The 17,826-nt window shown below is 46.8% G+C and overlaps 1 protein-coding gene across 2 annotated transcripts in view; it reads right to left on the bottom strand.

The window, feature by feature from the left end:
* The window catches only part of PAMR1 (peptidase domain containing associated with muscle regeneration 1), a 54,784-nt gene that overhangs the window by 21,833 nt on the left and 15,125 nt on the right, over positions 1 to 17,826 (bottom strand). Inside the window, exons 3-7 of one of the 2 annotated variants that reach the window (XM_049648232.1) lie at positions 12,042 to 12,156; positions 7,694 to 7,911; positions 5,095 to 5,202; positions 4,303 to 4,321; positions 3,996 to 4,018 (exon numbers count right to left, since the gene is read on the bottom strand). In XM_049648232.1, the coding sequence (XP_049504189.1) occupies positions 3,996 to 4,018; positions 4,303 to 4,321; positions 5,095 to 5,202; positions 7,694 to 7,911; positions 12,042 to 12,156 (483 nt within the window). The remainder of the gene's footprint in view (positions 1 to 3,995; positions 4,019 to 4,302; positions 4,322 to 5,094; positions 5,203 to 7,693; positions 7,912 to 12,041; positions 12,157 to 17,826) is intronic. The other variant, XM_049648226.1, reaches the window with a different exon arrangement.

Raw genomic sequence — 17,826 nt, 5'->3', positions numbered from 1 at the left:
TCCACCCCGGGATGTACCATCTCCAGACTACAGACAGAGGTGCACCCGTCTTCCATAAATTAAGGACGAGACAGGCCCTTGGAACTGTGAAAAATCCAGGCAACTATTCCATTTTAACAGTGCCGCCCCTGAGTGATCTTGGGACAATCTGCACGAATCCCATCAAAGCCCCGCATCTTACATCTCTGATCGGAGAGGTGATCATGACCCACTGTTGGCCTCGGCACATTCTCACTGCATCAGCATTACCGTTTCCATGAAAACCCCCAAGTTCCCAATCACTTATTCTGATGAGAAATGCGGTTGCCCCTTTGAAGCTAAAGTATAAAGTGTGCCTCTCATCTGGGGCTCTTTCTTCCCAGTCCTTGGGACAGGCTAGCGGGAAACCTTCTGATGCTCCAAACCCCAAACGAATCCAGATTCCCCCATTTTCTTTAATTGGTGGAAGCCGGTTTGTTTTGTTCAAAGCGCGTCAGAGCCCGCAGTGTGAGCATTGTGCCCCAAGATTTAGCCCATTTCATCGTCCTTCATTAGGATGCAGGGGAGAGCCCGGGCATCGGCAACTGGGCCAGAGGAACAAAGGCAACATGGAAACTGGAACGGGGCAATGAAGCCCTCGCTCTTCACTTTTACAGAACAAGATTCCCACCATTTACTCAAGAACTTAGTTTGTCCTTGTGTCCCATACAAAAAAACAGGAAACTTCAGAGGGAAAAGAGGTGGGGGGAGCAGTTTCTTACGCGGTGGCCCAGGGAGGTTGGGGTCACTGAGGGTGCTGGCCGGAGGCTAGCTTGGCCCCAATGCTGAGGAGAGGGCCACTCCCGTTTTTTGCTCTCAGAGGAGGTCACCCGAGAGCAGGGGAAAGTCGCTCCTCCTTGGGAAACAGTCTGAGGAGACACCTGGGGGCAGGGGGGGGCAGGGGGGCAGCACCTATGGTCCAACTGCACTGGGGGCTCTCACAGCCTCTCCACAACTGAAGGCGCCCGCCTGCGCGGGTGCTTGCTTCCTCCTCTGTCTTCACAGCCCCAGGAAGTCCGGCCATGAGATCTTCCCTCAGACCCACTTGTCTCCCTTGGAGAAGAAATCCATTTTCAACTTGACAAGAGCAGACCCTTGTCTCTCAAATGCGAGTTCTAATTCTTAATCGGAGGACTGGTGTTTATAACAGCTCATCTCGTAAACTGGTGAAACCTCTTAGTGACAGTTTCAGCAACAGCTCTCCCAAGTTTAAATATGTGTGCCCTTTGAACTAACAGCTCGACATCTAGGAATTTATCTTACAAAAATTCCTCTCCATATGAACCAAGAGGTAGATGTTAGGATATTCACCGAAGCTCTCTTTATAACAATATATTAAGTACGGCATCAAGTCCATCTTAAGGGATTAGATGAATACAATTGTATATATATCCCTATGATGGAATACACAGAAAATCACCGCCCCCCCTTTTTTTTAATGAGGTAGACCAACATGGAGTGGCCTGGAAAAAATATCCATGATACAGGCACTGAAAACAGCACACTGAAAACAAACTTTTGTTTGAAACAGTCCTTCTTAACCTTGGCATGACTGACATTTGGGCCAGATAACTCTGTGGTCTGGGTCCATGCGTTGTAGGATATTTAGTGGCGTCCCTGGCCTCCACCCACTAGAAGCCCGTGACATCCCCCCGCGTCCCACCCCCGCCCATGATGACAACCAACAATGTTTCTAGAGGTTGCCAAACGCCCCTGAGGGTGGAAGTTGGGGGCAAAATCATCCCCAACCGAGAATCACTGGTTTAAAATACTGGTTTCTCAACAACTTAGGTTTGTACATTATAGCAAAAAGTCCAGAAGGACCATAGTAACAGTCTACTAGGGTCGGTTAGGGAAAGTCATGTTCTCTTTTTATTTTATTTTTTTTTTAATTTTTTTTTTCAACGTTTTTTATTTATTTTTGGGACAGAGAGAGACAGAGCATGAACGGGGGAGGGGCAGAGAGAGAGGGAGACACAGAACCGGAAACAGGCTCCAGGCTCCGAGCCATCAGCCCAGAGCCTGACGCGGGGCTCGAACTCACGGACCGCGAGATCGTGACCTGGCTGAAGCCGGACGCTTAACCGACTGCGCCACCCAGGCGCCCCTCTCTTTTTATTTTAAACACCTCTGGACTATTTGATTATTTTTATAGGCACATATTTCTTCTGTAAGTCAGTATAATATCTATTTTTATTCCAGTCCCACTCACATTCTTAAATATACACAAAGAAAAGAATGAGAATAGCTTCTATCGAGAGACAGGGAGTCAGGATGCTCTTTAGAAAAGAGTGACAGGCAGAGCTTACCTGGGAAGGTAAGTCCTTTGAGAGGAATACATAATGGACCATGAGGCCATGACCAGAGCTTATCAATTGTTCACCCACAGTTCCACTGAGCCACATGGCGAGAACCACGTCTGGGAGACCGTGACCAACATGGGAAATGTGGCATTCTAGCGTCTCGTTTTGAATTTCAGTGACTCGCGCTCTCTGCTTCAAATCCTTCATCCGTTAAAAGGGGCATCCACCTTTTCACAAAGCCTTCAGGAGGGCAGACCATTAAAGCAGCATCTATGATGTGGTTGCCCCTCATCAGATTTGGTACTACATAAATAAAAGATGGAATTCTCATCAATATTTGACTCAGTGCTTTTAAAGCTATTTTGTAAAACAAATGTCTACTCCAATTTAGGCATTTCAGAATGTACAAAGAATCCCAGAATGCTTGAGTTTCTTGTTCATTTTGAAGGAATTTCCTCCAGGGAGATTATTCCAGTTCAGTGGTATACTCAGGAGGAAAACAATAACGTAAATCTTTTTTTTTTCCTCCTTGGTTTTTCTAACTAATAGGCTATTCTAGAAATCTGCTATGGTTTGTTCAGAAATTACAAGGTAAACTGTCACAGCTAATTTTTGTGACGTTCCCCTCATTGAGTTAGTGGGGACTCCTGCTGAATTTCCTAGAAGGAAAAACAAACCTAAATCTTATTTAAAAAAATAATAAAACATTTGGTCCCCCACATGAATGCCAGCAAATGATGTATCAGATACCCACCACCAATACCTTCACCCAGTTACAACTACAAGGTACTAAGGGAACTATGGTTTTTTAAGGACATTTTAAAAAGTAGCTAGGAAGAATTCTCTTGTGCATCTATGCTGGTGTTTTGAGGTCAGATGTGATTTGAGCCAGTTTGTGACTCAAGATATGAATCAGTTTGTAACGACATAGTTTCCATTCTTTCTCATTATATGTATTTGTTTTGTTTTGCTTTGTGTTCTGGACAAAATGGAAATGCTGAAAAGTCAATGTTTGACTCATAAGCAACTCATAAATATTTTAGTCACAACTTTTGATCAATTTCTACCCTTCCCTCCCCCCGCCCCCAAATCCTCACTGTGCCCTGATTTGACCCAGCTTCTTAATGCATTTTGGCTTCTTCGATAATACTTCACTTCTCTCCAATTTTACCTTGTTTTTCAAAGCTCTAGCATTGTGTAATTAGTTCATCAAGAAATTAAGCCTTCCCCCTTTTTCTTGTTTCTCGCTCTGAATTGAACCCTTTAAAGCTCAGGATCTGCCATTGTCGAGATTCCAGATTCACTCTCTACACGCAATTTCAAAACAAAGAGAAAGCAGCGTTTCTCTTCCCTGCCCTGCACACAACACAGCAGGTTCCAACGAGGCAGGAGCCATGAAGCAGAACATATTTTTCTAAGCCCCCAGCATAACCATGCTCAGGTCAACCGTGCCAAGCCAAATCAAGGACCAAATCAAGGTCATCAGCACCACGCAATGACACACTCAAGGGTACACTATTGACACCACGGCTTCCGTCTGCCTTGTTGATAAGGACGACTGATGAAATTGACTAGAAAATGTCTGAACTTTATAGAATGCCATCAGACCAGGCACCTTATAGGACGACCCCAAAGGACCCGTGCATGCTAGTTGCAAGTGGTTATAGCAGACACTGTCCTCAGATGCCTTTTCACTGCTTCTGTGGGTCCCACACTGCCCCCATCCCCCAGTCTATATGCTTTTGCTTCCATTGGCCTGCACCTGAGATCTCCTTGACTATTCAAGGGCTACTGGAACCACTCATCCCACATACACAGAACGTCAGTCGTGTTCTCCCACTCATCCAGGGCAGCCCTTGGTCAATGGCTGATTGCAAGGGGGATATGGAAGCCCAGCTCCTTGCTATAAAGCCAGGATACACGCAGAGGTATAAATTACATTCCAGATTCCACTGAGGCTGGATTTTGCCTAAAATCACACCTTTGCTTGGCTTCCCTCCCTTCTCAGTCCAGCTTCCCCACTCCCTTGCCAGCTTCTCTGGGAGCACGTCCTAATTCATCTCCTGACTCATACTCACCACTCAGGATCTGCTGGGGGGAACCCCTGCCTATGCCATTATCTGCCCTCCTTTGCTTCCTCCCCCTGCCCCCCTCCCCAAATTTTGATTCTTCTTATTCTTGTGCGCATCTCATTCTATGCTGATAGTTGCAGTCCATGACACCTGTTTCAGGTCTCAAACTTTGGTTGCGACACATGTCATACACAAGGCTTGGTGACCAGTGACCCTTGATAAATGATTGCTGGTCATGATGTTGAGTTACTCTCTGCTGATGGCTTCAGACCATGCAACAACATACTGGAATCTATAAATGCTTCCCTGGGGCACAACTCCAAAATTCAGATCTTGCAAAGGACAGGGAGTTCAGACTGAGAGCCACAGGAGATTTTATGATGGTGGCTTTCTCCTGTTGGCACTTCTTCCGTGTTTTTGAGCTCTGAATATTATTCAAGCCCTTGAAGGCATATCTTTTTGAGAACTATATGCAGTGGGGGAGATGTGGAAATGTCAACGGGAAGACCTAAGTGGTTCCAAATATCCTGACTCAGAGGCAGCCGAGCCCCGAGAACCACTCGACGGGAATGTCCACATTATGTGCCACCCTGGACACACCGTCCTAAACACCAAGAAACAACATACTTCATAAGCTCCCAGAGCCTTCTTCATGCCAGCCCCATGTGACTCCTCAACCCTCACTCCAGAAGCATACTCACGATTTTCACAGTGCTGCCCGGTGTAGCCTGCCAGGCAGGCACATTTGTAAGATCCGGTTTTGTCAAGAAGGCAAGTGCCATCATGGAAACAGGGAGAAGAGGAACATGCTGTAAGAGAAAAGGCAATTTCCCTCAGCGTCACTGCGGTGAGTCAATTTCCTCAAGCCTGGAGCCTCGACCAGGGTCTTTCACTTGCCTTTTGCAGTCTTCTTCCAATATTTTTACTTCTTTTACTGGATCCACATTACCGTCACTTGAGAGTGCCTAAAATCGGTGCTTATCTGATGTTATTTGATATTTTCAAAGGCCCCAGAAGTATGCTTCTATGGTCTGAAAAGCCTAAAGCCAACATAAACAGGCACACCACAGGATTAAAGTGGAAGCATGCCTTTACCCCTCCCATAAAGACTCCAGGGGAGACAGGCATCCTCAGGCAGCTTTAGATCCTTTTTTTTTTTTTTTTTTTTTTTTTTTTTTTTTAAGAAAGCTCAGTGTCCTGGGTACTAGGGGAAGGAACTGGAAGATCTCCATGACACTGTCAAAAGCGTAGTTGAGAACTTCCTAACATATATTCTGTGAACATTAGTCTCTTGAGATGTTGATACGTTCAACTAAGAAAGGGTTCTAAGCTCAAATATGGTGGGCAAGTGCTACTGGTATTAAATGGCAACGAACCAGATTTCTTTACTGCAGAACTTCTCAGAATGTTCCATGTCCTAATGTGCACTGCAGATATCTAAGAAGGCACATCATGTCTGGCCTTTCCCAAGCTTATCTGGCCTCAGAACCTACATTTTACAGAGAACTATTCTTCTGTAGAGAATACTTTGGGAAACGGAGGTCTGTGTCCTAACCACTAACCCTCCATTCATTTACCCTGACATGGAAATAGATCGCTGGGTCCGCTTCCACAAGCCCAAACTGAGTGCTTGCTCTGTGTGAGGCAACTGGAGAGACAGAAAGATGAACAGGACACGTGTTTACCAAATCAGGGCTTTTTGACAAAAAATATACAACCACTATCACCTGAAGCATAATTCACTTCACGTTGGGAAAGGGGAGAGAGTGTTGTAAGACGTTCAAAATAGGGCAAAGTCACAACCCGTTGGACCAAGAGAGAAGGTTCAGCAGAGGAGGATGAATGGGAGACAAACCCTGAAGGGTGGGATTTCATGCACAGGTGTGGAGGAGGTGACATTAGCCTGAGGAGAAAATTCAAGTACACACGTGCAAACAGGGTGTGTGAGAAGCCACGAGTGCTACTCTCCACTTGACGATGCAGACCAGCATTTCCCAAAGTTCTCCAGAGGGGGCTGAGGAGTCCACTTCGGGGGAGGAAAAGACCCTCCTGGCCCTCCCCGTAGTCACAGGGTCACAAGCTGGCAAGCTGCCACTAATTCTACCTGGCTTCCCTGACAGCCAGCCCTGCTGTCTGTCACGAGTACCCACACTAGTATCTCAAGTGTGACCCCTCCACCCCCTGCCCAGCCTCGGCCAGCCACGTATTACCAAGGGGGCAGATCAGCCGGAGGCTGACCACACCACACCACAGAAGCACACTTCCAGAACCCCCAGGCCCGCACAGCTCTACAGGAGACATCCTCTGTGAAGGTAGCGGGCACACAGGGGAGCCGCAGCTGCTGAGAGCTCACGTGGAGACATTCCAAGGGATGGGCAGGTGGGCGGGGGGGGGGTGGTGTCCCAGTCTCACCAAAAGGACAAGGCTGCAGAAGGATGATCCCACTGCTACCATCACTCTTCCTGAGTCTTTCGTATCATACCTTCCGTAGGAAGCCACAGCGATCAAAATGCCACAACAATGCCTAAATGGGTACTTAAAAAACCCCAGAACTTTAAGCCTGGGCTTAGTTTGTAAAACCTGATGCAATTCAATCTCAGAACCGTGAGAGCTGAGGGGGTTTCCTTAGGATGGAGCATTTTGCGCATTTTGGTCAAATCCTACTTCCTGATATGAATAGGGCAGGAGTTAAAGTCAAGCTCAGAGTTGCTCACAAAGTAAGTGGCCCTCACCACTGAGTTAAACACTTTTGATGCCTATCTTGCAGATGACAGAGGGAGGCTCAGGGCAGGCCTAGGGTTGGGCAGCTATTGAGTGTATCCTACATACCAGACACTGGGCTAAATTCTTCGTCCACTCCATCTCCCAGAGCCTCCGTAATGGAGCAGGATCTAGGCATATTCCCTTATGTGCTGATTAGGAAACTGAGGCTCAGAGAAGTAGAATTTACCCCAGGTCACATGGCTTAATCTGCCAGAGCTCCAAAGCTAATGCTCTTAACCATGAGATTCCCCCCGCAGTGTGATCCATAGAGCCAACCGCTTTGTGACCTTGGACAAATAACCTACCCTCTCCCTGCTCCAGCATACGAGGGCGTCCATAATTCCTAGCTATGCTTCTGGCGAACATCTGTGAAATATACCTCGCCATTTCTTTCTTCCTTCTCGATGTGTAGGTTGCTTCTGAGAACTCAGCCCACTGGGTTTTATTAAGGCTGAGCAGGGAGAAGGAGACGTGCACAGAAAGATGTTCATCTAGAGCATAGCCATAAGATGTTACACTTGTCTCCACGGCCTTTACCTGTGATCTCCTCAAATACAGCATGGAAGCCATCAAAATTCTTGGAGCCATCTGAATGGAAGAGGATGTGGAGCGAAGAGTCTGTGCTCCGGATAGGAGCTGGCCGCTCATTGCCACAGAAGCGTTTGATGATCCGGCCATTGCTGCTGTCCCCGTCACGGACCTCAACATAGTCATACTGGCACATGTAGTCGAACTCCAGACTCAACATGATGAACCTGTGGGTGGAGAGAGTGACAGCACAAAACAGGTGGGCCCTGACCATCCTGAGACTCCTGAGACGCCTGAGCAAGTTCCAGACCAGATGATGAACAGGTCTCAGAAGAGTGGTACCACTGGTCTGATCTGATAGAAAAAGGGTCCTGGACAATGTGAGGTGAGATGAATTTCTTTTAACAGAGGGGCATGTATACGTCTGCTGTCCCCATGTGTATGTGCATGCCCAGACAGAGGGAGTACCTATTCCATTCAGAGAATCTCTGCACATAGCTGGCCTCTCTTACAGGGGTACTTTTCCACCCATTCTGCCTGGCTGGTTCCTTCCTATCCTCAGGCCTCACCTTAAATATTCTCTCCTCAAAGACGCTTCCCTGACAACTCTTTCTAAAGGAGATCCTCTGTTCTCTTCATAGTGAGGATACTAATTTTAACTCCTCAAATTTATCTTCTTGATTGTGTGTGTGTGTGTGTGTGTGTGTGCGCGCGTTCACATGCATGAATCCCTATCTTCTCCACTAGACTGCAAATTTCTTGAGTGTAGGAGAGAACATCTGTCTTATTCCATCAATGTTTTCATTGTGCCTAACACAGTGCCTGGCATATAGAGATGCCAAGCAAATATTGATGAAGATATGGTTGAATAGATACTATAGTATAATTTTACAACTGAAGAATGGAAAAAGTATACATTGCCTTGCAAAACTCAATAAAAGAACAAAATCTCTGCACATTCTTCTATTTTAATGGAAGGATATGAAGGTAATTATCCTCTGGGTAGCAATAATTCTTAACCCAAAGAGTAGAAAAAGTAGCACTATATCAGAATTTCAGAAACGGGGGAGATCTGATAAACGTGTGTTTGCCTAAAAGGGTCTCAGGTTTGGAAATACTGGAATACATCAGATCAAAAAAGCAGAAGATGAATGCAAGCTTCCACTGCCAACAGACAAGACAGGAGGCAGCCACATCCCAGAGGAAGAGAGGAAAAGCCATTTTTCAAAATATTCCCAAGGGAATGCCTGGGTACTGAGTTCACAGAATATACATCTGTATCTTCTCCTTCGAGTTTTGGAGAAGAAGCAGGAAAAGACAGAAGAGTGCACAACTGCCACCTGAAAAGCTGGGACAAGGGTCTATTTCTACCACTTTGGGTGAAAAGTTCAAGGGTCAGGATTAGAGAACACTAGAACATAGTGGATCAGTATATTTTAAATGCACCTAAGGATCTTACGAAAAAGAAGCCCTCTAACTATGTATGGCCAGTGTTTATTTTACAAAGTTTTTATCACAAAACTTTTTGTAAAGGACTGTAAGGCCCATTAATCATGCTTTGTGAAACGTGGTCTAATATCTAAGGACCTGACTTCTCATCCAGATGCCATTGCTAGCTCACGGTGGGCCTTGACAGATCAGTTCTTTCTCTGGACTTTGGTAACTCTGTCTGAAAAGGGAAGGAGGAGGGACAAGGCCACCACCCAAAAGAGATCACAGCTTTTTCTGAAACCAAAATATGAGACACTCCAAGTTGTATTTATGTTCATACCCTCGTTCATTCATGTACTTAACATCTATCTGTGGCAGGCCTGCTCTGTGGCTGGCGCTGTTCTAGGTGCTGAAAGCACAGCAGTGACCCAACTAAATATACCCAACTAGTGCCTGCTCTAATGGAGAGTAGTTCTGATTTGGTGAACAAATAATAAGCAAGGACGCCAGAATACAAGGTAATCTCATAGAGTATGAAGCACTGTGAATAAAATAAACCGGGTAAGAGCATGAAAAGTGACTGGGGAGGGTAAGCTTTTTATGCAATGTGGTCAAGGAAGACCCCTCTGAACTTGATATCTGGGCAGACACTTATATGATGAAACAGGGCCAGTCATGTGAAGGTCATGGGGAAGAGAGGCCCAGGCAGGGGGCTCTGTAAGTGCAAAGGCCCTGAAGCAGTAATGAGTTTGGCGCATTTGAGGAACTGAAAGAAGGTCAGGGATGCTGCATGATGGAGTGTAAAGAGGAGACTGGTATGAACTAAGGAGGAGAGCAGGATCCAGATACAGCATCCTGAATCCAGATTTGATTCCAAGCCTCATAGGAAAAAACTGGAAGGTTTCGACAACAGAACTGGACTTAGGATTAAAAAAAAATTTTTTTTAACGTTTATTTATTTTTGAGACAGAGAGAGACAGAGCATGAACAGGGGAGGGTCAGAGAGAGGGAGACACAGAATCTGAAACAGGCTCCAGGCTCTGAGCTGTCAGCACAGAGCCCGACGCGGGGCTCGAACCCACGGACCGTGAGATCATGACCTGAGCTGAAGTCGGACGCTTAACCGACCAAGCCACCCAGGCGCCCCTGGACTTAGGATTTTAAAGGGTCACTCTTGTCACTGAGGAGAGAAAGCAGCAGAGCTGGCAAGAGTGGAAACATGAGCCAGTTAGGAAGCCAGGAGAGAACTGAGGTGAGATTGTGGTGGTATAAAGTGGAATAGCGGCACTAGAGTCAGATGTGGATGGATTTGAGATTATTTTACAGGTAATAAAATAGATTTCGTGGTGGTCTGGCTGTGGTAGGTGATAGAAAGAGGGGCATCAGGGATGACCGCTTGGCTTTTGGTCTGAACACTGTACATATGCATCAGTGTATCCTATGATTATTGTTATCACTGGGCAGCAGGTCCAGATTTGACTAGAAGGAAAGAAATCTACCTATTTGCAGGCCTCCCTAGGGGCATTCCCAGGCAGGTGATGTGCTTCTCCAATCCCTCCACCATTTTGGGTTTTTGCTTGGGGACAGATTTCCTTTATATCCTGGATCTTGGAGAAGCTCCTCCTTTAAGGGGACCCTTTAAGGGACCATCTGGCCTGGTCCCTGAGGTGCTGAAATAATATGCAGCATTTAACACCTCCCCTCACCATCTCTGGGAGACCCCACCTGAAGCACCTTAAGCAGAAGGGTGTGGGCCTTCAGATGTTCCTTGCGCTAACCTTCCTCTAGAAACGTCCAATTGATGAGACTCACTCCCAACCCCAGATCCTACAGGAATGGGGAGACCAGCCACTGAGGGCCAGCCTTGATGAGGAGAACTGAGAAGGGGACCTGTTTTGCTGGATCCTTCCCGGGCAGGGTACCATGCGGTCCCTCCTAGAGGATAGAAAGCCATTTGAGGAGCCAGCTGGAATGTGGAAACTTCCACTGATCCATCCAGAAAATACTTATTGAAAACCCATGCTCTAGAAGATTAGAAATTTCCATTACTGCCAACCTCCCCCCACTGGTTAGAAAAGGAAGAGCTAAGTGGACAATATCCCTAGAAATCCTAGGGGTGAGTGGGTCACTCTGATTCCCTAGAGAGTTAAAGGAGAGGTGTTTGCCAGGAAAAAGGAGATACACTGGAGGCAGGGAGAAGTTCTTTCAACGTTCATTCATGCAACAAGTATCTATCAAGCACCTATGATGTGTACTGCGTACTGTTCCCAGCACTAGGATGCAGCAGTGAACAGTTCTCTCTTGTGTTATTTATCTACAGTTACAACAAGACTGGATCTACACTTTGTACTATGGCATAAATTGCATATTTGGGAGGACCCCAAAGCTTCATAAGAAGAGATGACTTATCTTCCATGCAAGTGAAAAAATTGGTTTATTTGTTACAGATGTGGTTGTTGTTTTCTGAGGACATCAGTGAAAGGAGCTGATGAGTATAAATTCCTTGAAGGTTAGATCCGTGCCTTTTAATTTTTTCACTTTCCTCCCATAGAACCCAGCCCAGTACTGGGTGAACAGGAAGACTTGGTAAAGATTTGTGGATGGGTAGACTGCTATCAGTATTCTGTTTTGTTGGTGTTATCCTTGGTTCAAAATTACCTAAGCAACCCCTGTTCTAGGGCAGTGAATGACAAACATTTCATTGGTTGTAGTTTTGACCAGGTTTATTCCATGGAATTGCCAAGACGTTTAAAAACAAACAAACAAACAAACAAAAGACTCCATTGTACATTTTCTGAATAAGGTACATTTTCTGAATTTTCTGATGGTTAGCCTTTGGTCACTAGGATCCAGGGCACTCAGTCCTCTTACTATGTTTCCGTATAACCTCAAACTCCCTAATTCTGATCCCAGCCCCTTCCCTTACCTTAGCTGGATGATGAACCCAGGTTTGGCATGAATGGTCCATTCACAGTGAGCATTTAGAGGGTAGCTCTCCAACAAAATCTGACCCTTTGAGGCTCGCAGAACCTGGCCACATCCTGGGAAGAGAAGATTGGGGCATGGAAATTGGAATAAACAGGAAAGAGATGGTAGAAGGTCTCAAAGAGCCTTTGTGCTCATCCCACACCCCTGAGAACAGAATGGAGAAGGAAATTACTTTCTCAAGCACCTGGCAATGTGCTAGGAAATTTGCATAGGTTAATTCACTTAATCTACTCAACAGCTTGAAAAGGGAAGTAATATCATTCCAGTTTTCCATCTGGGAAAATGTATAACAAGAGAGTTAAAGAAATAGCTTGTTGAGGAGCTCCTGGGTGGCTCAATCAGTTAAGCACCTGACTTTGGCTCAGGTCATGATCTCACGGTTCATGGGTTCGAGCCTTGCATCGGGCTCTGTGCTGACAGCTCAGAGCCTGGAGTCTGTTTCAGATTCTGTGTCTCCCTCTCTCTCTGCCCCTTCCCCATCTGTGCTCTTCTTGCTCTCTCAAAAATAAACATAAAGAAATTAAAAAAAAAAAAAAGAAATAGCTTGTCGAGCCACTAAGTGACAGAGCAGAGATTCAAACCTAACTGTATCTGAGTATAAAGTCCAAGCCACTCTATCATTCTGCCTCCCCAAGACTTCCATATGCCAACCTGCTGACTCCACCCTGAAAGGCTTTATTTTTAACTATTTAGAGAGAGAGAGCATGAGTGGGGCAGGGGTAGAGAGAGGACGAGAGGAGGAGGGAGGGAGAGAGAGACAGAGAGACAGAGAGGGAGAGAGAGAATCCTAAGCAGGCTTTGCACCATCAGCATAGAGCCCAGCTTGGGACTTGAACCCACAGACTGTGAGATCAAGACCTGAGCTGAAGACTTATGCTTAACCAACTGAGCCACCCAGGATCCCCCACCCTAAAAGGCTTTGAAAGTAGACACAGTGGCCTTTGTCTGAAGCCTAAATCTGCATAAGACCCTTGGTCTGTGTTCCCTGAACATACTCTACTCCACAAATATAACCCCAAAGCAACTCTTTCCTGACCTCTTTCTATCCACTTAGAACATTTATGTGTCAATTTTTGTTCTACGTGCAATTATGTAATAAATGCCTCTTTAACACATGACACCAGAAGGGGGACATGCTCTCCACCAGCTGGGCTGCATTACTGGTTTTCTATTTTTTTCCTAGCCCCCAACCCCTTTTTTCCAGACAAACTTTCATGAAAAACACCAATTAGAAAAACATGGATCCAAGAGGTTCTCCTGCTTGAAACTGGGGGTCAAAAGCCCTCCACCCTCACTATCGCCCTGGTTCCTTGAGTTACCTCCCAGGAATCACTAAGATTTGAAAACCACTGGACTAAGTCTTCATTAAATTACATCATATTCTCTAGTGTTAAGATAAGCACAGGTGTGCAAGATGCACCCTAGTTTCACAAAAGAGTTTGGGGAAAATGTCTTGAATTGGTTTATAGGAATAAAATTATCTGGGTCATGTAAGTAAACACTATTTTCTACCAGAGTTGTCAAACTACAATCCATGGGCCAAATGTGGCTCACTGCCTGTTTTTGCACATAAAGTTTTATTGGAACAGAACCACACCCATTTTTTATTCATGGTCTATGGTTGCTTTCAAATTATAATGCCAGAGTTGAGCAGTTCTGACAAGAAACAGACAGCAGGGTCCACAAAAATGAAAATATTTACTAGCTGCTCCTTCACAGAAAAAGTTTCTCTAACCCTGCTCTATACAGAAATCCAGTTTGACCTCATAAACTCTAGGTATGCAGTTACACTCAATAGCTCCTCCCCCCAAAGTATAAATTCTCATCGCTTAGAAGAAAAATATTAATGTCAGTGGATACTGCTCCATGGCAAGATGGTGGTGGTGACATTTCTACAATGTCAGGGAAAGAGCTCAGATTCTGCTTCCGATGAGCTGTGAGGTGTGAGGCTTTGGTTTTTGTGACACCTACTGCCAGGCTGGTTGCACAAGTCATGTCTTTGCTCGGACTTTCACCGCTGCTGTCCTGGTCTGCCAGGGAGAAGCATGGTCCACCATTTTCCACTGGGGGGTCCTCGTCCCGCCCAGCCTTTGCCATCCCTCTCTGCAATCCGTTTCACCAATATTTGATTCTCCACACAGCAGCCAAAGCCACCTCTTAAAGAGATAAATTAGATCACATTGCTTTCTTGATTCCTCCAAAGGCTTTCTTGACCCTCCAAAGGCTTCCCGCTATGCAAATACCTTCCCACAGATGTTCATGGCCCGGCCTCACTGAGTGCCCCAGCCCACCCTCTGCCCGGTCCCCAGTCCCACTCATCTGTCTCCTCACACTGCCCCAGCGACACCAGCCTCATTTCTGTCCCCAACTCTGGGCCTTGCACTTGCTGCTCTTAGCCTGGCAGGTTTGTCTTCTTCCACATCTCTGTTCTTTGCAAATTAAGTTCAAATGCCATTGCTTCAAAGAGACCCCATGTCTCTATAGGAACTGCCTTTATTCTACTTTTGTTTTCTTCATAACACACATCACTATTTAGAATTATCTAGCTTATCTGCTCACTCACTTTAGTAGAGCTGGGACCTTTTCTAGCTTATACACCTGGAATGGAGCCAGGTGTGTAATAGGTTGAATGAATGAATGAATGAATGATGATACTATCACAGGCCAGGCACTGGCTGAAACATTTACAAACACTCTCTCATTTAATGCTCTTGAGAAACCTAGGAGAACACCATTCATCTCTCCATTTCCCAGATGCCGAACACTGAGGATAGAAGTTAGGTGACTTCCTCAAGGCCAGAAGGCCAAGAGGTCAAAGTCTGCAAGCGAGTGTTTTAATTCTAAAGTACTAGTTAAGAATGGAGACTTCAGAGCCCCCAGTACCCTCGGTTTGAGGGTACTACCCTCTACCCACTACCCCACTACTCAGCTTTATCTTCATTGGCTGTGTGGCTTTGGGCAAGTTACCTCCTCTCTCAGAACCTCAGGAAACCGGAACCAAATGGGAATAAAACTGGCACTTACGTCATGTGATTTTGTGAGACTTGAATCAGGTTATGGGTGGAAAGCCCTAAGCAGAGACATCAGTAAATGTTAGCTGCTGCTGGTTGGTGGCAGAACCGGGATTTGAACTTGGATCTGTCTAGTACCAATGCTGGGTCTTGGCTGGTATGTTCAACTGTCTTGGGGGCTTTCTAGCGTAGCTCTGTCCCACTCACATTTCGAAGCAGTAGGATTTTTCCACTGCCCTGAAAAAGAGACATTGAATCTCCCCCCACCCCCACCCTCAGCCGTGTTTTCTGAAGTGCGCGTTCCTCCTTCCTGCACACCTCACACGCCATCGCCCCCATCCGCCCATCTGCTGCCCGGCTACGGAAGTGATACGTTGGGTGTGAGAGACAAAAAAAGAAACCTGCCTGCACAGCCTCCACCCTTTGGGGACTGGCAGCTTCCCAGCCTGCAAGGTGTTAAATCCCAGCTCCCACAGCAAACCTCCTGCAGGGACCCTGAGTGAGAACCAGCAGCAAATGCTGCCTGCTTGCTTCCCTGCATATGGAAGCTGGACTCAGGCAGCAGGGAAACTAGGCCTCTCCTCATGGCTGGGGGTGCTGGTGCCCATCCCAGTCAGGTCTCCTTGGCAGGACCATTCAGGCTTTAGCCAGACCCAGGATCTCATGCAGCCTCTGGAGAGGCTGGGGCCTCCATTCCCACCTGGGTGCTGGCCCCTGGCCATGTGAAATGCAAGACCACTTGGTCCTGCAGGCCCGGGGCTGTCCTTCAGAAGTAGCCAGGACTCCAAAGCACATGCCATGCCTCGGTTCCTCCTGATGTTTTCCTTCTCCCTCTGGGGGGAAGGGAGGAGTTGACCCCAAGACGGTGGACAAGTTCCAACCAAGCAGACACAAAGAGGCCACTTCTCAGAAATGTGCTCAGGGGAGGGGTGTTGGGCACAGGGGAGAGGAGGAAGGAGCCCTACCCCCTGCCCACCCCAAGGGGCTCCTTCAGCTCCCTTTCCACTCTTGCCTCCTCCCCGGGAACTGGCGGGCCTGGGTGCAGGGCGGACTCAGTGCACCTCTCTGTCTAGAGCAGAACAGTGAACACAGCTGAGTGTTCCCGCCAAGGAGGCACTGCTGGCCAACCAAGCAGGTGGTCCTGAGTCTGAAAGACCAGAGCAGGCAGTGGGCCCGGAAACGTGCTCAGATTCCCCGACGATGTCTTGTTGCAGGGGGAAGTGGGGCGTGTGTGTATGTGTGTAGGGGTGTTTGCCAGCGAAGCCACACTGTCCCCTGGGCTCTCAAATCCTGGACTCCCCTCCAACTCCGCCACCCCCCGACCCTTCTCTGTTGCTATAAGCCAAAATAGGAGAGTTAGCTGGAGAGACCCTACTGCTGCAGAGCCGAAGGGAAATCTCCATTAATTTCTAAACTGGCAAGAGAGCTGGAAGGTTCCCAACAAAAATGAACACCGCAGCACTCAGACAAAAGTCTTGCTATCTCCAGCATGGAGGGTGGGGAAGGAGGAGCAAGAGACAGACACAACAAACTTCTGAGACATGGTTGGGGTTTTGTTGTGTTTGTTTTGTTTCTTAAATCTTTCCTCTTGGGAGTGGTGGGGGGGGTGCAGAAAGGAGTAAAGAAAGCAAGCATTCAGACAGAGACATTTGCATTTTCTTCCCTCCTTCTGAGAGGACTCCAGGGCAAGACTCAAAATGATTAAGGGGCAGTCGTGAAGTCAGGCTGGGTCCGCTTCCGCTCAGCCTTTTACTAGCTGTGTGACCCCAGACAAGTTCTCCAGATTCTCAAGACCAAGACTTCCTCATTTGGAAATGAGAATCTTCCTTCCACCATGTTGTTGTTTTCTTATTTGTTGTAAGGATTAAACAAGATAGATCATTTTGTAAAGCATTTAGCATAGTACCCGATAGGTAAAATGCTCAATAAACGGCAACTAATCGTGTTATTTCTCGAGTCTTGTCTGGATCTGAGACGCTATTTTGGCGCAAGACTCGCTGGGGATGCCCCAGCCTGCTCCAAGGCTCCTAAGGGCCTCCTTACAGCATTGGCTACATCCCTAAACCCATTTAGACCCAGGAACCCAGACACTGATGGCAGAAGAAATGCCTGGATGATGACATGGGGACGACCCATGTTCCAGGCCAGGAGCTGAGGGGGGAGCTGACACCTTTCACGTGACTTGTATCATCCTACCATGACCTGCTAGGCCCCTGCACAGGAACTCAGAGTGAGGACCTCAAGTTCCTCCCACAACAAGAAACGATTTAGGATAGAGGGTGAGAGACTGGGCTCTGGGGCCTGGCTTCTGAATTGGCATCTTCCCTCTGCTATTTACAAGCTACATGACAATAGGGAAGTTACTTAACCTCTCTGTGCCTCAGTGTCTTCACCTATAAAACAGCTTTGATGAGGAATGATGGCTTAGGACATGAAGGCACTTAGAACAATGCCTGGTTCATAATAAGTGCTAAAAGATGGCTTTTATCAGGGGCTCAGATCTTAATCAGGAACTGTCAGATGTCTAGGAATAACTCCATGGCTCACCTTATGATTTGGCCTATAATCTCAACTAATTTGATACATTAGAGTGATGGTTTATTTAATTGTTTGCCTCCCCCCCCCCCCGCCCCATGACACAGTTCTGTGAGAGCAGGGACCTTGTCTGTCTTGTTCACACCTTTATATGCATGGAGCAGGTGTCCAAATAAT

Source organism: Panthera uncia, chromosome D1 (assembly GCF_023721935.1).
Source record: "Panthera uncia isolate 11264 chromosome D1, Puncia_PCG_1.0, whole genome shotgun sequence".
Taxonomy (NCBI): domain Eukaryota; kingdom Metazoa; phylum Chordata; class Mammalia; order Carnivora; family Felidae; genus Panthera; species Panthera uncia.
This window is presented reverse-complemented; position numbering and strand designations above follow the sequence as displayed.